The sequence below is a fragment of the Ammospiza caudacuta genome, chromosome 6 (genome assembly GCF_027887145.1).
Source record: "Ammospiza caudacuta isolate bAmmCau1 chromosome 6, bAmmCau1.pri, whole genome shotgun sequence".
NCBI lineage: Eukaryota > Metazoa > Chordata > Aves > Passeriformes > Passerellidae > Ammospiza > Ammospiza caudacuta.
Genome location: NC_080598.1, coordinates 28,796,347 through 28,819,320, shown reverse-complemented (window position 1 = coordinate 28,819,320; position 22,974 = coordinate 28,796,347). Strand labels below are relative to the sequence as shown.

At 38.8% G+C, this 22,974-nt stretch overlaps 1 protein-coding gene across 2 annotated transcripts; it reads right to left on the bottom strand.

The window, feature by feature from the left end:
* Nucleotides 1-5,255: 5,255 nt before the first annotated feature.
* LOC131559248 (carbohydrate sulfotransferase 9-like) lies at nt 5,256-17,279 on the bottom strand. Of its 2 annotated transcripts, none has more exons than XM_058807553.1 (4): nt 17,101-17,279; nt 9,150-9,260; nt 6,805-6,952; nt 5,256-6,362 (listed from the first exon to the last, which is right to left on the bottom strand). In XM_058807553.1, exons 3-4 carry the CDS (start codon nt 6,896-6,898, stop codon nt 5,512-5,514), a joined length of 945 nt encoding a protein of 314 aa, XP_058663536.1. In that variant the 5' UTR covers nt 6,899-6,952; nt 9,150-9,260; nt 17,101-17,279; the 3' UTR covers nt 5,256-5,511. The 2 variants fall into 2 exon arrangements, with proteins under 2 accessions (XP_058663536.1, XP_058663535.1); XM_058807552.1 differs by lacking the exon at nt 17,101-17,279 and adding an exon at nt 15,777-15,845.
* Between the last annotated feature and the right edge of the window lie 5,695 nt (nt 17,280-22,974).

Sequence of the window (22,974 nt, the reverse complement as noted above, 5' to 3'; positions counted from 1 at the left end):
TTTGGGTACTCCAGGAGATCCGGAAAACACCTGAGCTGTAGAGAATTAAAAGGAGAGCAGCACAGATGAACAGAAATGAAACATTGCCAGCATGCAATGCCTTAATATTGGCTTGCTAAGCTGTTTGACAAAAGGAATAAACTATTGTGGTGGTTTGGCTTTGTTGGCCAGTTGCAGGCAGCAGCTGGCACTGTGGGCAGGGTCCTGAGTTAAAGTTCCTAGCCAGAAGTTATCATTAGGACAATAATCTTCTTATATTAATTTGTTTGCTTTTCCCTGTGTTTGTTTCTTGCCTGTGCTGTCTTTCTGAGATAGACTGGACCTAAAATCAATTGTTTAATGTCAGGTGTCAGGTGGATTTTCTCTTAAATTTGTCACTCTACTTTTCCATGCTTATTTCAGGCTAAAACCTCAAGGGGCTCTTTTGCCATGCAGACATCCCTAAGGACCAATCTTAACAGATCTCTGAGGGTAAACAAAACTTAACCCTGCAGAGAATTATGGCCCCTCATTAGAGAAAGTTTCCTGGAACTTTTGGTTTATGATTAACAGAGGCCTCTGAAACCTGATGTAAATCCCCAAAAGGGCTTTCTTCCTTAACCACTAAACCTATCTGAATAGAAGACGAGCTTATTTTTAAGGGGGTGGAATGCCTTCAAAACATCCTTCACTTTATATTTACATCTCAGCTTGTAGTAGCTAATATCTCACTGGTAGAGCAGGTGCTTAAAGAACTTTCTGACATAAAAAGCCTTCTGAAAATAGTTGTAATAATGCAAATTCACCTGACAACAACCTGTGCCTGAGTACATTAGCATTTGTAGCACCTGTTTGGAGGCTCCCAGCTGTGGGAACTCAGCAGGAGTCCATACATGCAGCTCAGGGGAATGCTGAAGAAGAGATCTGGGAAAAAATAGAGGATAACACAATCAAGTGAGGTAAGAGTCAGGATATAGTCATAGATTTGTACATAAAGAGCTTTCCCCCTAGTTCTGCTACAGAATAGAAACTGGACTATGCCTACCTGGATTGTGTAGAGTTGAGCAGAACTCATGCTAATTCTGCTCTGAGCCCCACTTGTGGCTGGATTGTTGCTCCTTTGATGGCACTCCACAAATGCTGCATAAACTTGTTAACAATGGCTTTGCAGGGTTATGGGGAATGGGACTTTTTGAGAAAACCTTTTCATGTTGCTAAGCTTTGGTACATCTCCAAAAGAAGCCATAATCAGGGTCCTGAAGATGTAAAAGAAGCGTTTTTCTAGTGGTGAGAAAAGGTGAGGTGTACATGGGTAGTGCTGAAATAGTGTGGAGCCATTTCCTTTTCACAGACCTGATGCTGTTATGCATCACTCATTTTTGCTCTGCTGATTCATTTGGAATATCAACCTCAGTATACTGACTGAGATCTATGATTACTTGAGCTTTTTCTATAAAAATAGTTCTTACTAGAAGCATCATTGCAACTGCCCCCCTGTGTACATTTGATACCTGTTCAGAACTTGCAAGAGGAAGTTCCTGAAATTTTGGGCATTTCTATCAGGTAAATTCTCTGTCTGTTTTGATTTTATTTAGTTTACATTGATTTATGCATGTCACCCAATTCAATTACTTTTTGTTTTATACTAAAGCATGTCCTAAATTATAATTCTGGAAGGAAGGGAGGTAAGAACTGCTGTGACAGAGAGAAATCATCTCAGGCCAAAGGTAGGGTCATGGAGTGTTGGTGCTTTTTTATTTTCCTGTTTCATTTTCTTTTTCTACTTGTATGACAGACAAGCCAAAAACCCCTGGCTATCATCAAGCTAAAAGCTTTTGACTTATTAACACTCTAAACACAGAAATGGAATCACCTTTAGCTGTGAGTAGTGAGTTCTGCGGTTTATCTGATGTGCAATGACTTGCATGGGTGCTGTTTCCTCTGCTTCCCATTAGTCAAAGACACTTCTGTGGAACACCAGACATTTGAAGTTTCACCGCTCACACGTTTTATTTTGTTCACAGCTGTCCTGCTCTTTGAAGTTCTCTGAGCAAGAAGCCACTAATCCCAGTTTACCTGTTAAGACTCAGGTTCAAAACTGTGTGAAAAATTAGGACTGCTTGCAGGCAGAATAATTGTTTTTAAAGTGGAGGAAACATCTTCTTCAAGGAACACCTGGTGACATGGTCTCCATTGCTGACAGACACAGATCATCTGTTAGATCTGTTATACTTCCATGAAGAAAGTGGGATGTCAGGTTTGTGGACACCTATCCTGAAAGCATATGTGAGGATTTTTATGAGTCTCTTATTTTCTCACTGCTGATAGATTTGTGGGAAAGATGCTAGCTTGACTTTGCAAGATTTTTTTCATTCTCTTTCTTTTGTTCTACTTATTTGCATTTTTTCTCCAAACTGGAGCATACATTAGTATTTGCTAATTCTTTCAATTCTTTAAAATTTCTGTGAGTCAGACATAATAATGTAGCAAAACAGAGGAAGCAGCTTTGTATTGATTGTTGCCTAATAATGTGCCACCTTTGTTTTGATTTGATAGAACAATTTTGAGGTAAGTTTGTTTTTCAAACAGATGTTATTGAGAAGGATGAACAAATAGATTAATGTGTTAACTCTCTACAGTTTATTAAGGTAATCAGAAATGAACATTGCAATGATTATATTGCAGGCATATAACAATAAATCAAAAGATGAATTATGGCACTCCCTCCCCATTCAAATCCTCCCCTGGGCCAGAGCCTCACCACACTGCCTCCACCTTTGCTCCCAACTGCAAGAATCCAGGAACACACCACCAAGGGTTAGCAAAGGAAAGAAGCTCCACTGAGGGTTATTCTCTGAGCAAAAGTCAGGAGGGATCCTAGCTCAGGTTAGAGCCTTATTCTGGACAGTGCACTTGTAGGAAAGACAGTACACCCTGTTATATGGACACATACACGTACATATGTCCTCTGCTGCTTTTTTTTTGTTCAGACCCACATCAGCTAAACAGCATTGCAGCAGCCAGTGAGCTGAGGCAATGTGCTACTTAGAGTTCACTGTAGGCAAATGGCAAAACTCAAAGCCTGCTGTGAATAGTTACAGAGATTTTTCTGCTTTAATAGATACCCTTCTGCTACTGACTAACGCTTTTGATGAATGAATTAGCCATCATTTTTTCTGCAACCACTGTAGGAACAATATGTGAACCTGTGAAAGAGGAAATAAGAATAGAAAGCCACTCACATTTAACAGCAAGAAACTGGAGGGGGTGTTAACACTGAGTGCTGATAGCAAAGACATCTATAAAACTCTGTCAGTATCATTTCTTCAGAGCTTTCCTAGGCTGGATGAGGGGGCCAGAGTACTGATGAATTTTTAGATATTCTTACAGCTTCAGATATAGCTCTGGAGAGATCTCTCATGTAGAAGTGGGTTATGAAGCAAATCTTATTCCCCTCCACTTCTGCATGATCTGAAGCATGTAGCTCTGTTTCAGGAAAGAGAGGCTGCATCCTTCTGCACAGCCTTAACTTTGATGGGAGTAATTTCCAGCTTCCTCTGACTAAACAAGACTAACAAGTGAAGAAAAATAAAAACCTACATGAGCTACAGAGTTGCCAGGGCAGCATGAACAATCCGCTATCAGGGGATAGCAGGTTTATGGGGACACCAGATATGGTGATGGTGAGGGTAAGATCCAGAAATATGAATCATTCTGCATAAAATCATAAATTTTTTTTTTCCAACTTGTTTTGCTGTTTTTGCTTGGTCTTCTCACTTTGAATCTCTCCCTGTGCCAAAGGTGCCCCATTTAGGAAACAGTCAGCCAGGCAAGACCTGCCAGATGTACACAATGCTAGTCCTGGCTTGTGTACAATCTGCTGGCAAGGGGGATAGAAAGCATTTCCTTCTGGGCCTCTCCTGCCGCTGTGGCCTGATCACTGTCTCCAGCTGATGTTGTGTGTTGCTGCACCTTCCCACTGGAGCAGATAATTCCTGCAACTCACTTCCTGCACTGGCAGGGCTCCTCCAAACCCTCATAAGTTAAACCCCATTTTGTCAATTTTTCAGTCTCCTTTTCCCTCTCCCTTGCCCATGCTCCTGGCAGCAAAGGCTGTACAGATTGGTAACTACTTTGTGGTTAACTTATTTTGTATCTGTCCTTTTCTGTGTAATGAGAAGCTGAGAGCCAGCTTTGGGTCCAAGACCAGTCTGCCAGCCTTTAAGCATCTGCAGATGTAGCTGAAAGGAACTAAGTGCATTTGAGAGATTTTCAAGTTAGCTGCTGAGAGACTGACATCCCCTAGAGGTGGTGCCAATAGTCACAATTAGTTGCTAAAATTTGTTACAATTAATATGGTCACAAATTAATAATTGAACTTGACATACGATTTTTTTTAAAGGGGAAAATTTCTTGTTTAATAAAATAGCAGTTATAAGCCCCTCAGTGATCTCAAACCAAAGTCACCTATACAAGAAGGAATATAAAAAGAGGGTAATGGTTTGAGTTGCTTCTCTCACGTTTCCTTGTTCCCCTCACCATAACTCCACAATTTATTTGTAGTCATTCTCCTGCAATGTGAGAAAGCAACAAGTAGAACAAATATATTATCTAAGGTTACCCAGCTCCTCCCAAGTGCCATGCTCCGGTAAGTCCCAGGGGCTTGTGGATTCTAGCAGTACAAATGGGAAAGCCCAAACATTGTCCCCACTGCACTGACTGGCCTGTCCATTGACTGGGTGTTAAGTGCTTTTGGAGAATAAATAATAATCACTTTTCCACTGAGATTTTAGATCATGCACCACCCCAGCTGAACAGTTTTGAAGGTATCGCTAACTACTTCTCTAAAAAAACTCCAATGCATTTTTCAGACCTTCTGCTAAAATGATTACAAAACTGGTGAAAAGAGTTTGTAAGGTCACCATGAATGCCAGATCTGCTCATCAGAGGATTTTTAAGAGCTATAATGCTGACAACTGTGCTGCTTGAGGGATGAGGCTGATGGGTGTGATCAGAGCACTGCTAGATAGGAAGATATCCTGGCATTAGGTTCTGTGTAATGCAGCTTCAAGCATCTGAAGTTATTTGCTCCTTTCCTACAGCATTTATGATCGAGGCTCTTGCAAAGTGGTTTAACTCTCAAGCAGATTATTTATTGCTTCTTATGCAAATTTTCTAATTAAAAAAACCAAGTAAAAATGGTGTTCTAAAATATCAATTGTGAAATGCAACATTCTTCATCCTTCCTGTGTCTTTTACCAATGGACCAAAATCTATCACTTATGAACACTTTTCATGAAACCAACATATGCTGTTAAAGATCAATAGGAAGACAATAATTTTAATAGGTAAAGGTCTGCATGGAACAAGAGATCATGGCAGGGATTTTATATAAGAGTGCTTACAATGATAAACCATATATACAAACTCCAGGATAATCTCAGCAGCAGTCACCAACCCATCAATCAAGCACTGGTGAGGACAAGTTCTGCCCATTTTGTACAAAGGAAACTTCTCTTTGTTTAGCCTACATCAGTCATTCAGGGAAAAATAATCCTCGTATTTCATAGTATAGTTGAACAAATAAAAATCCATTTCATACAATTTTTTTATCTTCTCAATCTGTTCTGAGGTCAGTTGTCTGAGGTATTCTAAGGTGATATCACCATCAGTTCGTTTCTCTGAGCTGTATCTCTTCAAGCTGGGGTATTGCAGGCTCTCTGGTGCACCAATGACCTTCAGAACATGCTCAGAGTCCAAGCCAAGAGTTTCATACTTACCCACAATATCATAGCGAATGTTGCAAGGATCACAGAGCAGAAACATCGGTTTCCAGTGAATGTCAAGAGTATGTGGTGGTTTTGCTATAATGAAGTTGACAAATTCCTGGAAACTCACTTTTTCAGGAGAATTTTTATTTTTCCTGAACATTGCCCTGATTTCATTAGCAATAGTGGTACTGTAGAATGGTTCAGAGTGCAGGAGTTTGTCTCTGTAAGCTGAAACCAGCCGTTCCAGGGGATGTCTGGTGAACATCACTTTGGTGTAATTGCTTAGAAATTCCTTTTGTAAGGCAGGAGGATAGGACACCAGCCTTTTGATTAGTTGGGTATGGTGGATGTTGTCATGCTCAATTTCAGAAGCTTCTGCATTCAAGTCTGATTGAAGAAGAAAAATAATTCTCTTCCAGTTGGAGCAGCCTACCTTAGGCACCTCACAGTAGATAAATTTGTGTTTGTGCTCCACAAAGAGCTGGTTTGCAACATGAGAATCCAATTTGCTTCTTGGTTTATTGAGGTTATTCCTCAGGCAGACAGAAGCCAGTGTGTTTTTCCGACCGTTTTGAATTGCCAGCCAATTTTCAGTAGGATTGGAAAAAGCATCTGTAACCAAGGAAGAATTGAAACCATTTCAGTGAAATAGGCTTGTATAAATCTCTTTATCTGTGACAATCATAGCACTCTATCACACTGCATACAAAATCTAATGAAGATGCTAAATTTTTTTTTTTTTTACTGTAACTGGACTAGACCATGGCAAACATGCAATAAACTATCCTCCCTAGTGAAACACTTAGGAAAATGAAAACTTTCAATATGTTAGCAGTACTAGTCTAAGCAAGTTTGGTGTTCCAATATCATGCTTTTGTAGTGCTCTCCTCTCATATATTTCTGAGATAACTTCCATAGTGACAAGTGACTAGGCCTTGAATATTTTCACAGTATTGTTTATATCTTGGGCTCTATAGTTACTTTCTAACACATTTGGAAATGGTGTCTCTCTTTCTATAAAACGTTAAATTATTTTGGTAATTTCTTTACTCACCTGTTAGGTTTTTTTGTCTCCTACAGAAAAACCCAAAAAGAAATATTCCAAATACAAAATTTGGGAGAAGGAAAACTAACACCTTCTGGTTCATGTTATTCTCACAGGAAGGAAAATGACGTGGTGTCTAAAGTGGAAATCTGTCTTTCTGTCAACAAGAAAAGATAATTCAGGTTAGATTTTGTATGACTGATATAACAAAGATAACATGTATATCTCCTACCGAATTTAGGGCAGCAAAAAGACTTTTCAAACCCTATAAAAATAGATTTTGCTAGTAAGAAAAAATTTTCTTATGGAAAAGACTCATCACAATTATATTGTTAAACCAAATAGATAAATAATATGTCCATTTTGAAGTCTTTCAAAATTCCTCTTTTTTTCAGAACAATGAACTGCTTATGAGCAAACACTCCTCCCTTGTCTTTTAAAGCTGTTGGGGAACAATAACTTCATTTAGAATTACAAAGTTGTGTTTTTTTATAATCTTAGGAATCTGGGAACACAAAGATCTCTATAAATTGTAACAGGTGTATCCGCAAAGACCAGGACACATTCAGGATTAATTTATTTCAATTTATTGCCCTGAAGCTTTGTACTTTGGACAAATAAATCATTGCAGGAGAAACTCTTCCCTATTCCTGCAGAGAATCCGCACCACTAATTTGAATTCTCCCTTTTCCCTCTCCAAAGACCCTGCATGGTATATATGTTTGTTGCCATTGCTGCTGCAGCAGAAGAGGCCCAAAACGGCTCAGTATGATAGGAAATGCAGAAAGTGGTAAACAACAGAAAAGGAGCTGTTCCATGTTCCCAGACAGAAGGAAAGAAGGCAGTCCAACACAACATATATTCTCTCTTGTGCTCACTCATTTTCTCCTGGCACTTCATGAAGAGAGACCTATCTAAATCCTCTGTGCAATCTTACTCTGTTTCCCCCAGTAGAGAGCTCTTCATCAGCATGCTTTTATTGGAATTTGCAAAATTAGGTGCAAAACAATAACTACTGGCAAACATAACATTCTGTTCCATAAAGTCTGCACAATCAAAAAAGCCTAACAGCACTGTCTTCCTTTCCTGTTTCTCAAGTTTTCACCCTGAACCTGCTGGCAATAAACACATCATTGTCTAGATTCCTTTAGGACATAATTTCTTTTTTTTCCCAATTTTTCTTATTTTGTTTTGTTTTTGCAAGATACAATAGGAGCACTTCTGGTTTCTGGTGTGTTCTGAGACAGCAGTGGAGGCAGTACCAGTTACACTGCTGAAACTACTTGAGCCAAGGGTTCCTCCTTTCACGGCTGATATGTGATTTTGATATCACACACTTTTACCAGAATATCTGCAGACTCATAGAGTTAGCAGCATTACTGACAATTAAATCTCTCTTAGAGTAGGTATGACCTAGGGAATGGAGAGGGACACTGTTCACTATCTCTGTATTAAAAATTTACTCATATTTACAATAAAATATTACAATAGTAATTCAAATTAATGCAGCACTCTTAAATGCAGCAGCATTTAGCCTATTTTTTTTTTTTTTCATTTTCTTGGCTGTATAAGATCATTGTAAGGGCTACAGGAAAGGTCATGGGAAGATTGCCTTTAACCTTTCCTTCACTGTCCATCAATTCTCATTTCACAATGTGATCCTTGAGTCCTAATGCACCAGAGGCCATTTTCAAGGCCAGCTAAAGTCAGTCAGGTTGTTCATTGATCTCATAAGGGCCAAGATTGGGTGTTCCCTTTTTTTCTCTTTCAGAAGCAGTTTGAAGACACAACTTTACACTGTATAGCAATTAAAATCAATATGAGTCTAAACAATTCTGTACAAGGACTCCATGTTAGAGTATGCCTAGGAGAAAGATGTTGGGCTTCATTCACTTTAAATGCTGTCACTTCAGAAAAGAAATGTTATCATACCTGTCTCAGGAATCAGAAAATGAAATAGATTAATTTTACCCTATTATGATACTTGTATCATGCATATTTAATAATATTTACACCACCACTAGAGACTATAAGGTCTGCTATAAGACATATTTCATGTGGAAACATGTCAATGACTCACCACAGGGAAATAGAAGAGACTTGTTTCCTTGGGGGAAAGAAGCTGTTTAGGAGCTAGCTACACACAGTAGACAACTCCTCTTCAAAGATTTACGCATAATTGTAGAAACAAAAGAATTTTTAATTAAATTCATGAGAACAATCAGACCATAAGAAGGGATAGAACAAGCTCCAAGCTGACAGGCGAAATCTTTCTGGACTCCTTAGAAAACTTCACAGAGCAGACTGGCAGTAAGAGTTAACATTGCCCTCATGTCAACATGACATGAAGCTACCTTAAGGTGAAGTCCAAAATCTTCTTCGGAAGATGTTTTCAGATGTGGGACCCCAGTATGGAGTTCTGTGTAATGCAAAGTTTCCACTGATAAAAATCACCTAAGGGAAACCTGAGGAAGAGGAGAAAAGAAAATTCTGAGAGCCATTTTGTCAAAGAGGGACAAGTGACCTGGAAATTGAAAAGGAGGAAAAAAATCCAAAATGGAAAGCACCTTTGCCCATAGGTGTCAGTGTCAGTAAATCAGATGAACTTTTCCTTATATTTTTTATGGCTTTCCTATGTAATTGTGCTTGCTGTTTAAGATGTAATGAGTTAATACTTCTCTTTGCATTTTCCCTCATCCTACCTTGAATTAAGTGTGATTCTAGGTAACTCCAAGGCATTCATCAGTAAAGGAATGGCTAGTCTATTAACACCACAGGTTCATACTGAATAGACTATTTCTGCTGTAACTAAAGGGCAGCGGTATGGGCTCTCCCAGGCAAGAAGGAAAGACAGCATCATAAGACTTATGAAACAAAAAAAGCAGAAACCTCTTCTACTGAAAAGTAACAAAACAGGAGACAGGGAGACAGGGATCTAAATATCTTTTTGAATCTTGCATATTTCCAGAAAAGAAGAACCTAAAAATTAAATATAAGGCATTAATCTGCACTGTTCTTGTTGTACATAGAGGAGAGAACCAGAGAGGGAGTTGGATTTTTTTTTAAATTTTTAAAAATTAATTAACCATAAAATCTTCCAGATAAGAGCCTTACACTGCACTGTGGTTTTTTCCTTGTTCTTCAGATCACATAGTTATAAATCAACTATACAGAGCTATGACTTGATATTTGTAATATCTGCATGTCTTACTGGATTCTGCAAATTACATCAAAAATAACTTTTGGACTCGGTTTTGGTCATTACTAAAGAGTAAGCCAGGCCAGGGAGCAAGAATTATCCCCACAGAATTCCTTCTTGCAGGAATCTTTCAGGATTGCTATCAGGAGATTTTTTGAGGCCTGTCAGTTAATTAGTGTTTAATTTCTTCAGTGTGTATCCAGCTGTCTTGATGTCTTTCTAGCTCCTAAGCCAGAACATGCTGTCATTTCAAATGCTTTATACACTTCTAAATCCACTACATCAGTGCTATTGCCTAAATCAACCAAAGCCAAGCAAAAACAGTAAGTCAGTCTGGTGACATCTGTTTCCTGTAACATAATCCAAAGTTTCTATATGAGAACAGCCAGAGCAATTGTTCAAGCAAAGAGTGGTAACAAATGGGGAATAGATTACTGGAGAAAGCAATTCCAATCATCTCATGTGCATACAAAATGGCAAAAAGGCTTGAAGTCCTCATAAAATTAAAAATATTTACTGAATTCAAGCCTTCTTTGCACTGCTGATAATTCCACCAAGGCCCTCTATAATTCCATTTCAAAGATTCTTTTCTTCCTGATAAACACACTGCAAGTAACGAAGCTAAAAACATTGTATCCTGTTGTTCATATCTTTGTTGTCAAGTTTGCTGACCATAAAATGTTCTTCCCATCCTGTTTACTTCAAGAAATTTCTGACAATTTTATGCTTTTCATTACTCTCAACATCTCCCTTTTCTACATGGTACACTGGGTATGGAGGTGGCTGGCAACCTACTTGCACATCCCGTGCATGGCAGGTGAGACTCACTGCGTCTCTGAGACTGCTCTCTATCTCTGTATTGCACTCTTCCAGGGGTGTCAAAAATTGTCATATGATGACATTGTTGGAATATTTTTTTTCTGTTAAATTGCTTTTTATTGGTTCATTTGTCTCATTCTTGCTTTACATTTTGTGATACTAGACCTTCTGCAACCTTCCTCTCTATGTCTGTTAGTGGTCTGTACTTTAACTGAGCCTGTGTAAGCTACACCACAACCAGTCACACTTGTCCAACCACTAGCTTTGGATTTATAATGAGTTCCTTTCCCCCTGATCAAAACAAGGTCTGATAGAAAATCTCTAGTATTCTTTCAATTGGGAAATACTTAGTCAAACATGTTTTAATAATAGTCACACGAGTACATGACCCAACACATCCACACTCAGACTGAAGTTCTTCCCCTTGCCATGCAGATTTATTTCCAGAACAGGCACCAAAGGAATAGGTTACATTGCCTTGCATAGGTAGCACTTGTACACTGCTCTGTCCTTGAACTGCTGAAAAAATGATTCCTAATATAGCATTCCCTAATCCTTCTCCTGGAGCTTCTGAACCATTGCAATTGCAAAATCTTCAGTATTCAAAGAAATTTAGCAAAAAAAAACCTCTAAAATATTTTTATACTTTCATAAACAATAAGAAGTACTATAGCTGGAAATGTTGAATAATGTTAAGTCTTTTTGTGTGGCACCTATTACCCAAGTACAGAAACACATGTACACACACACACATGTGTACCTGTATATACACACACATGAATAGTTCCAAAACACATTAATATCAGTTACACTGGCATATTATTTGCTCCAAGTAAACTAACTAAGCAAGCTTATAATGATTTAAAGTATTCTGATAATAAACGTACAAAGGTGTGTCTCAAGCTAGTTTTTCACAGACATACCTTGGTCAAAGCTGAGCATGTGGGGCAATCCTCTGCACCCATTTGATAAGTGGAACTTTCCAGACTAAAAGAATGAAATTACAACAATACTTATTTGTGTTCCTGATACATTTGAAGCCAGAAGAAAAAGAAAGTACCAGTACAGCAGCTCAGTGGAAGGTAGGGAAAAATCTCTGAAAACAGATAACATTTTCAGTTGCTGAACCCCATTCTGTACTTAAGCCCTGTTAATCCCTTCAAAAAGACATCTGCAAATACACACATACTGATATGGACATGGGTACATAGAAGGTGAGGAGGGGATGAAGGGTAGAAAGCCCCCAAGAACAGCCTGAACAGGAAAACCAAGCTCTGAGTGCAGTTCTGCATGTGCTGTTCTATCAGAGTGAATTGCAAGAACAAGACCCTTGTTTGACCAAATCTGCAGCACCCTTGCTTCTGTACAGTTTGTGATGGGTGGACAGGAGGGAGAAGGACCCCAGAAAGTGGAGCTTTTGCAGCCAGGCTGGCCTGTCCAAGAAGTGGAAAATCAGTAATGGGTTAGGAAACTCACACAAGTTACAGACAGCCAAGGGCTAGAAAAAGTGTCTGATCTGGGTCATTTTGCCAATAAGAGACAGTATTTGACATCATCTCATTTGCAGCAAGGGTTGAATGGTGTCAGGTGAGAATGGGTAGAAGCTCAGTGGGGAGACACCATATGGGCCAGGCTGGGAGCTCCGGAGGAAAAGGCTGACAAGGGTGTCCTACAGACCAACACAGCACTGAGGTGGGCATGAAGCAATGATTTCCATTACAAGCACAATCTAAAACTCTTGTTCTGTGGTCACCTCAGCCCTCCATTACTGCATCAGACTTCCTTCTGGTCTCAGGAACTGTAGTGAGACCTTCCTTGATGCCATCATTAATCTGCTTATTCTTCTCATTATATCACTTCTTATGCCTGCCTTTTAGCTTTTCCTTTTCTACTTAATTCCATGTCATCTCCTTGTCTTACCTTCCAAGCTTTTTTGTTATCTATAATTTCTCATGCAGTATTAAAAGTTCAGCTTTACTTTCTGATATATCATATTGGTAGCCCCTCTTGTCATTAGCCCTTGATAACAAAGAAATAGTTTCTGCTTTCTCCTCTGCTGCCCCTGCTTTTGGATTAAATTTATGAAGCACCTACAGAACCATTACATTTTTCACCTAAAATCACTCCTAAAAGTTTTCCCTTTCAGAGATGCCAGTTATGATGCCAGTGCACTAAAAGTGTTACCAACCAGTCCAAAGGAGCAAATTAAAGGAAGAGCCAGTTTGGGGATGAAAAGAACCAAAGTGAAGAGAAAAAAAAAGAGTTCTTGGGGAAAGGCAGCAGCAAATCTGACAGAAAAGCTCCCAGAGAGAGGCAGGAAACAGAAACCCAAGGAAAAGTGGTACAGCTGGGGCCCAAGGGAAATAGAAAGTTTCTGTAGCCTGCTCTAAGCTGTGGAAAAGGGAGGTTGAGAACTGGACTGAAAAAGACACAAAGTACAATTCAGTGAAGAAGAAAAACAAATTCAAAGAAATGAGTATAGAATGCAGTATGCTAATTTTCCAATAAATTACCACAGATGTTTAAAAAGGAATGAGACTATATGCACTGCAGTCATTCTTGCACTGGAATCCAGCCCTTAGTATGTGATCAAAGTTGTATTTCTTTTCCTTCCTGGAACTGCAGCCAGAAAGGCCACTGACTCTTGATTTTCTGAGAGATATGTTCAGTGAGAAGAGCTGGCTCTGGGTCGGCCCAGCGTGGCTGGAACCTGGGAAGCTGGATGCCAGCTCTGCTGCAACATCACTGGGGCAGGGACTGGTGGCCTCAGGAGGCTGACATGGGGCCCTGGGCTGTGGGCAGGGGGAGCAGCCCCAGGGGACTGGGCAGTGCCCTGTTACTGCTTTTGGTGCCTGACATCTGCTAATGGGCTGTGGGCCTTTTTATCTAAACACTTAATTCAAAATTCCATGCACTTGTCAACTGCCATTTAAATCCTGCAAAATCAATCACAGAAGAGCAAACTTCACTGCTTTCTTTTATGGAATCTGGATAAGCCTAAAAAACTTGGAAAGAAGGAAAAAGGAGAAAAAAGAAAGCATAGAAGAAAAGTTTAGAACAATGCACTCTGGCCAGGGTGGCAGTGAATGATCTCCCACCAAGCTTGTTTCATAGCAGATGGGCCTCACAACCCCTCTGCTTTGTCACATGTATAACTAACTCTCTGCCTTTGCATATGTCTTAGTGTCCCCTCCCATGTTTCTCTTCTCAGTCAATGTCAGTAATAGCAATGTTTTCCTTGCCATTCAGGTCTACCTGCCTTGTCTCAGCCCTAGATCCTCTTTGTCCCCTCCTGCTTTTCACCTCCCTGTGCAAGCTTGATTCATTTATCCCTGCCACTGCACACCAAATAGTACAGTCAAAACTGCTTGTAAAAGTCCTGGTTACTTAGAACACCACCCCCAGGCAAACTCCTGTTTGCTGTTCACCTTGTTATACCCCTGTGTCCCCACCCCTAGTACCCCTTAACCATAATTGATGACAGCTATGACCTCTCTTTCCCTCTTTACACTCCAGTGAATACAAAGCGTTTCTGCTTAAATGGTTTTCCTTTTTGCTCCTATCTCTTCCAGCTTCTCCTGTCATTTTAGTCAAGATTTTGAACTTTATTTTCAGGATCCAAAACTAATTTTGTCTGAATCCATACCTCTACTCTCATTACTCCCCATTTCTTTCTTTTTTATACTCCTTCAAAGACTCCCTTAGAGGAATCATGTGCAAGTCCTATCACCAGTGATTCTGTGTCTGCTCTTTTACAGAAATAACCTCTTTGCCTGAAACATCCTGACACTTACTGACAAAATGTGTGTACACCTTTTTCTCTCTTCCTACATGAATTTAGGCTTATTCTTTCTTTCCCTTCTGCTCTCCTGTGCATTGCAGGGCAAGCTGTTCAGCAGAAATGTTATGTTTAAATTCTGTTTCTATGAAACATGTTTTTATAGCATACTGTGACACATGCAGTATCAAAAATTAAGACGTTTGGAGACAGTAGGATTAAACTGATAATTTAAATCATAGAGACTATAAAATGAAGTGTCTGCTGGCTTTTGGCAGAACAGTCTTGAAACTAAAGACTTGACATTTCAGAGCATTTGATGTTACACTACACTCTAAGTTCAAAATAATCTTGTGGATTCAGTTACAGATAGAAATGCTTTAAAAATCTGCAAATCTGGTTTCCAGACTCTGCTCAAGTATCCAGAAAATGGAGAATGGTCAATCAATGAGTCTCTGAAAAGGTGGGTACCCCACACCCCATGGGATTATCATAGCAGACAAAGAATACAAGCTCTCCTCCTAAAAACTCTTGCCTGATTCACTGCACACCTTCCTTCATCTGACAGATAGTGGGGATCCTACTGGATAGCCCTTGAGTGTCTCAAGAACATGTTCATCCTCTGAACCAAACATATGAAGTTTGTGAAGTATTTTGTTTCTTTAAAAACTGAGTGTTGAAAAGGTACTCAAAAAAAGTATTCATGAAGTATCACAACAACATGCACAAAAGTCATTTTCAGGGTTGAATCAGCTCTCCTGACCAGTCTTATGATACTTACTCTAATGGAATAACCAATAGTGGCAGCAGATTGCTATCTTCTGAACAAACCCAGCATCAACAGTGACAAGTCCCAAACTCACCAGTTTTACCTGCTTGCAGCAACAAAACAGCGAGACTTGGTCATGTGGGATGCCATTCCTGGCACTGAAGGAAAATGGTCCATAGCACAGCTTGTCCCTCCCAGCATTAGCATGGCCTGCCCAGACCCTGTCTCTCCTGGTCCCCCACCTCTTTGCACTCCGCTGTCCAGCAGCACTCCCACACTCCTGCTCAACACATACTTATTTGCATGGGCAACAGAGCTTTTCCCTTAGCCCCCACCTCAGGTGTGACCCCATCTTTCCCAGTCCCTTCTTCTACTCCTCAGGCAAAACTTTAACCCAATCTCCAGCAAATTCTCACCTCCAAAAACCTTCCTCATATCGTCCCCAGGCAGCTCACCCAGCAAATCCTGTTTTCCAGCTTCCCAAACACCCATCAGATCTCACCCTGATTCTGCTTTCAGCCTTCCTCATGCACAAGCCAGCTCGTTGCTGGCTCCCCCTGCCAGACTCCTCCCTTTGTCTCCTCAGTCAGCCTCACAGCCCCCCCTCCAACAACCACACTTCCGAGCCAGCTCATCAGAACTGTCTCTCCTTCTACTTCCAAGATTCCCACACAGCCCTACTGCTTCTCACTCTCTGTTCTGTTCTCAGCTAGTTCCAGGCTCTACACTGCAGCTTCTATAGTTATTTTAGTATCTCCCAAACTAAACTGATACATTTTCCTTTTCTTTCCCTCCTACATCAATTTTCACACTAGTCATCAAGGCACATTTTCCTGCTGATTTTGTTCCTTGAATCTATTTTGCCAGCAATCTCCAACAATTTCTCCCTCGAAATCTTGCTCATGCTTGTTCTTTAAAATGAATTGTTTATTCTCCTGTGCAGAAGAGGTTCCACTAAGAATGTACAAGAGGAAACTCTTAACCTCATTTTTGAAATGCTTATTTCAAAATCTGTAATGTACTTGAACTTAGAGAAAAGGTTGCTGGAATAATTTAAGAGAAGAAAAAAGAGCACAGATTTCCTGTATAAAAATCAATAAATTATTTTTGTTCAAAGGGATTAAAAAATATCCTCAGGCAGATATCTGGCCTGAGGATAAAAGTTCTGCTGAAATGTTTGAAATTTGACAAAAAGCTATGTAGATGCAAACTGTATTGAACTTAGAAGAATCAAGATGCATACCACCCTTAATAAAGTCAGAAAGTGAATGAAAGCCATTGTCATTTCATTTCAGGCACCAGAATCCCTGTAATATCAACTTCTTAACTGAGGAAAGCCATAGCAATGAATAGTAGTCTGCCAAAAAAATCCTCTGTAGATTCATTTCATCACTGTGTGATTTGAAAAGCTAAACAATGTCTCAGTTTATGCCTCAAAATATTTGATGTCAGTTTCTAAATATATAAACAAATAAAAAACCCAACCAACTCTGAAAAGAAATCTCTTTTTTGCAGAGATTTGCCTACACTTACAAAATCATGGTGACAGGAAAAGCTACTGACAATCCAATTTTACTCACTAATCAGACAGCCTCAGTGGAGATTTCCCATGCCTCTGAGTGATGCTAAACAAACAACAAAGATTCCGAGAAAGAAATGTCAGTCCAGAGAAACATGTCATTTTAAATTTATGCCTAGGGATGGAAAGGAAATAGGGGAAAGATTTTGTGTTCTCCTTACCTGATCTCTAAGGCTGGGCAATGTGCTTCTGTATCCACACAGATGCTTTCACAGGAGAGCATTTGAAAGACTTTGTACACTTAATATTTGTCTCTGTTTTGATTAAAAGCCCCACTAAAAGTTGCCAGTGTTTCCCTGAGGATGTTTAGGTGAGCATCCCTTTGCCCTTTCCAAAGCACTGTGCTGTGCCTGTCTCTAGGTATACGGAGCAGCATTTAACCACTCCCCGCGCAGGGTCTGCAGCAGCTGGTAGAGACTGCCAAGTGCTTCAAGAGCAGCCTGCCAAGAGGCTGCCTGCTAAGCAACCAAGAAAGGGGATGGTCTGGAATATGAGGGCAAAGGTAGTTTGGTTGAGAGTAATTGTGTTGTGATAATATGCATTATTTTTAGATGGAGAACAAGAGGCAACATCAACTCAAACCCAAAGAACTCTATGCAGGAAGACTCCAATAAACTCTGGGAACTGGAAGGTAAGTTCTCATGGGAGACATGGCTAAAGCAGAAGGAATTCAGTAGAGTTGGCACTTCCTTAAAGAAATTGTGTTTAGGGTACAAACACAAACAGTCCTACACAGTAGGAGGATAGGAAGTATAGTCAGAGACCTACTTGGCTAAGTGGCACAGTCTTCAGTGACCTGAAACACAAGAAGGAAATGTACAGAAAGTGGAAACCAGGTCAAATTCCTAAGGACTAGTATGAAAGAATAGCAGTAGATGCTGAAACCAAATCATAAAGGATAAAGCACAACTTTAACTGCAAAAAGCAATGGATATAAAGAGATAGTAAGAAAACAAATCTGGAAGGAAAAGAAAAACCTAGTGATAGTTCACTTGCAGAAGGCTGATGTACATTTTCCATCATTCTTCATAAAAGGGTGAACTGTAATTACATGACTAATAACTAAACTCAGCAAGAAAGAAACTATCTAAAATAGGAAAAGAACAGGACCAAAAATAATTTGAATATACTGCAGTTCACATCATCCTCAATTATACCACTATAGCATGTATCCAGGAGAGCTCTCTAGTTGTGGTTGATGTACTAAGTGTCCCTGGACTGATATAGGAACCTACATCCCTGCACAAATACAGGAGAGGAGAAGTCAGTGTTATACAGACTGGCACCTGGGCCTGAGGAAGTGCATGTTAAGGTGCCTTGGCTATGGAGAGAAGAAAGGTCAGATCTGTTTGCTTTGTCTGAAAACCCTCAGAAGTTGTGTGAGAAATGTGTGAAGTGGTGAACACAGTGCTACATTGATTTATAAAGTCAAGAAATGAAGAAGGATCAATTCTGGAAAAAATACTAGAAAAAAATGAAAATATAGATTGTTCATAAAAGTTTGGAGATACTCAAGCTACATTGCTTTATATTTTTTGGCACATTGGCCATTAATTTCTGTAACATGGCAAGAAGTCTTACAAATACAGATGCAGTAGGTCACATAATATGTTTTAATTTTAATACTGGTATTGACATTATAGCATTGACTTCTACCATTTTCAAAAGTATATTAAAGTGAAACTGTTTCTAGAAGAGTGAAAAACTAGCTGGGTGTAGGTAACAAACAGGGAAAACAAATCCAAGTAAAAAAACCCAACACCAAAATCACAGACTAAGATTAGTTTTTCATCATTCACTATCTAACTCAAAAAATATAATAAGTAAGATTCTAGCTGGGTCCATTCTGGGCAGAGTAATGGTGCAGATCTTTAATGATTTGGATAAAGGAACAATCCTTCCACCTCATAGATAACAGTAAGCCCATGTGAACAGTAAACTCATTGCATGATACATTAAACTCAGAATGCTTTTGACAAATAAGATAAATTATCTGTAGGAGAAAACACATTACAATGCAGTTGTGTTACAAGTGTTAGGTTCTAAGGGGGAATAATATTTCATAAAAATGTGGCAGCCATTCTGCCTAAAAAGGGATAAGAGGGGTACCAGTCAGTCACAAGTTATTCACTAATAAGTAGCATTTCATCATATCAAGAATGCAAACTGCATATTAGGAAGAGAGGCTGCTGTACTTGGTTGATACATTAAGGAATGCCTCCTATTATATTTCTGTCTAGCACTGTAACAAGTAGCACTGTGTCCTGTTCAAGCAAAACTCTTCCAAGAGAAGGCAGACCAACTGGAAAGAGTCCAGAACAAAGCAGAGAAAATGGTCAGTTGTCTTGGGAAAAAAGAAAAGTCACAAGAAAGAGGGATTGAAAGAGTTTGAGTTACTCAGTTTAAAGAGCAGAATGACAACTAAACACATGAGAACCGTCATCTACAAAGGTATCTCTAGGGAGGTAAGGAGGAATTATATTTTTTTTATCTGTAGTGGATAAAGTGATGGGTTCAAACTATGACATTGAAGATTATGCTAAATATTAAGAAAATCTTATTAACAGTAAAGACAATTAGATAATTTTTCATTTCTTGATTCTCTTTTGGAGATTCAGAATGCACAAGATGAAGTCTTGAGGTCTTTTCCAGTTTCCTTTCCTTTAAGTCTGTGGTTCATCCTGTTGTATAATTTAGACACCCTATCTCTACAAAAACTACATTTATCAAAATTTTCATGCTAAATTATACAAACCCAGACTGTTATTTCAATATAGTGACTCCAAACCAATGCAGTCACTATGGGGCATAACACAGTCCAGACTGGCATGATGTCACTTTTTTTCTACTGTAAATCCCATTAGCTCTCATAAAAAATGTGAAGAGTTTTGGCAAAAGGACTGCTACCTTCCAGAAATGTATCTGGTATTTGATGGTTGTACACTGCTATTTCAACTGCCATAAATTTGTTCTTTCCTCAGGATTCAGATAAGAAGACTTCTAGAGAAGACTTCTTATCTGCTGAAGCCTGCCCTTCTGGTAAGCTACTCCACCAACTGCTAACAAGGCACAGAGCTCATTTGCCTCAGGGGCCACTTATTATGATCAGAGATGAAAGACACAGAACTGTGTGAAATGAGATGTGGGCAGAAAATATGGAGACGCCTTGTTAGAGGACTGCAGAATCAGGTTGCTTCATCTAACAATTTTTTCATGTGCTCGTTCTTTGTATTAATCAAAATTCCAGATCACGTGATTTTAATAAAATATCCTCACTTGGCAGAAAAGATTAAATTCCTTTTGCCTGCCTTCCACCAAAGATCCAATTCTGTCAAAGCACAGACATTCTTGGCCAAAGAACCCTGTCATATAGATGAACAGCTGCCCTGGTTTAGGGCATATTTGGAAGGAAACTCAAAGAAAATCTCATAGAGTGATATTGCATCATTACAGAAGTTCCAAGGACATGTGACTCCGTTGCCAACAAATACCATTGTTGGTCATTACCTGTATTGCCTCTGCAATTTGCTTATAGACACATGTTCAGGTAATTTTGTACAGAAAAAATTCTCCTTGAAGCAGTTTTAATCTTGCATAAAAAGTACGTTTCTCACATTTTATAAACTATTGGAACCAGGAAAAATCAATTTGATACTCCTTCCTGGCCTTCTGAATTTCTATTGAACTCTGCATTTGTCTAAAATACACAAGATAATCTGTTTCTGTGAAACATACTTTTCAAATTCAGAGTAATATCCAGCATAGCATGAAATTCATGCTTACTCTATAATAACATACTGGAGGGGTCATACAACAAATATTTTTTCCATAAATTCATTAGCCTACAACTTTTCTCTGGGTAAACCTTTCAGATTTTGCTGAAGTAAATTTTTGGTGAGGACTAGGTATTTCACTTCAAATAAGGCTGAGAAGAAAAGAACAAATAAACTAAACCATTCATTTATACTATCAGAGTTTAAAAGCTTTATAAATCAGGGGAAAACTTTACATCTAAAAGCAATGTCTGTCCCTCTGTCTAAGCAACTATGGCCACATCTATCCAAATCCACAAGGCAACATTAGTGACTGAGTCCCAAAGGATCTGCCAATAGCTGTGCTTCTGAGCCCATGTTCCATTCCATTGAAATTAAAATGTAATAAAAAGTTTAATAAACCTAATAAACAGAATCCCCAGGGCCAAGTTCCAATACACAAAACATTGGTTATGCTGAGAGAAAAATCCTGTTTCCTCAAAGATAAAAGATGTCATGATGGATATGAGATTGATTTTTTTGACCATGTGGAATTGTTTTATAATATCAGTGTTCCTATGAGGCTTCAAAGATGAGAGATGTTAAACGATGTTAATCAGTAGCAACACCATTTAGAATTAAGTAATAAGTCAGATAAACTTCAGTTTTCTCACAACTTCTACTCTTCCAGAAAGAAAAGTAGCACTAGCAGCATTCAGATTTCAGATGAATAATGCAGCCTCAGAAAAGCAGTTCTGATTGAAACCTTGCAATGAAACTGTCTGGAAAGATCATAAATTTTTAAATTATTGACTCTCCACTGCATTCTCTTCCCCCTCAGGTCCTACTTTGGCATGACTGTAGTAATACAAATAAAACATGGCTTTTAATGGCCCTTTTAACAGTTATTTAAGAAACAGGCATGTTTAAGAAACATGCCATGGTACCATGTTGTGCAACCAGAGCATGGGTTATACAAATGTGGCTAACCATGCCTATGTCCAGCTGTGAGCCAGGGCTCACTCACCATGGGAGAGCAGAATGAGGAATGTCTACAGGAAGATGGCAGAAGCCCTTTGTGCAGTCACAATTCGGTAGCACTGGTAGAGCTCTCCCTTGCTTTGTCCACGCAGGCATGACTAAAGCATGTCTCTGTTACACATTTACATGCTTGCTCAGAAAATCTGCCAGTACTGTTCACTAGAATTTCTAACTAGTGACACACTCCTAGTATATGTGAAGCCCAAAGGGGAACAAACCCACAAGGTGATCCTTCATTTCAATTTTATTTGCTTTAAATTTAGAACTATTAGAATATTTTAAAAGGCCAAAATTAAAAAAAAAAAAAAAAACCAAAAACCAAAACCAAAAAAAACAACAAAACAGAGTGTGAAATAGAAGAAATAGAATAATCTATTAATTTATATTGTCAATTTGCAACCTCTATTCAAATGCTACAAGAGCTGAAAAAAAGGGCAATTTGCTGCTTCCAAAATAATGTAGCAGAACCCATCGTACAAGTAAAAGTGCTCAGAAGTTTAGGATTTTTACTGGGGAAAGATTTACCCAGCAGATTCAGATTTTGGCAAGTAAGAATCTAAAAGGAAAGAGTTTTCTAGAAATAATCCCAAAAATAAAATGTCAGTAAAAGAAACTTGCGAGCACTTTTGGTTTTTCTGTATGTTTTCATGAATAAGAGTCCTTGCACTACTAAAAAAATAGTTCATGCATCATCATATCTATCATATTGATAGATAAAAAAATTCAGAAATTTGAAGGGGCAAAAAACCTCTTGCATTAAGAGGCTTTTCCAGGATTTTGAGGCCAAGAGTTTGAGATATCAGTAAGAAAGTGAAGAAGTTAAATAAGATTGTGTTCTGGTTTTTGATCAAAGCAGACAGAACAAAAATACAGAAAACATAGAATGTAATAACCCATGCTGTTCAAATGAGTCTATAAACAATATCAACATTTCTTGTTTAAACTACTACTTTAAATCTATTATCTAAAAAACATTTAGCTTCTTTTGTGATTTATGTGTCTTCTTTACACGGATAGTTACACATAATATTTCTCAGATAATAGGAATTCATCCTGGATACCTGGCTTAAATTCTGTACTCTTTTTTTTCCCCCTGAAATTAGGGGAACATAACAAAAAAGCTAGCAAACCACATAGAAATGTTAACAGCTGCAAAATTATTAAAATTATTTCTGCATCTGAGGAGGTCAGTTGAAAAGCCGATTGCCTGTGACATCACTAAACATAAATCAGAACTCAGTG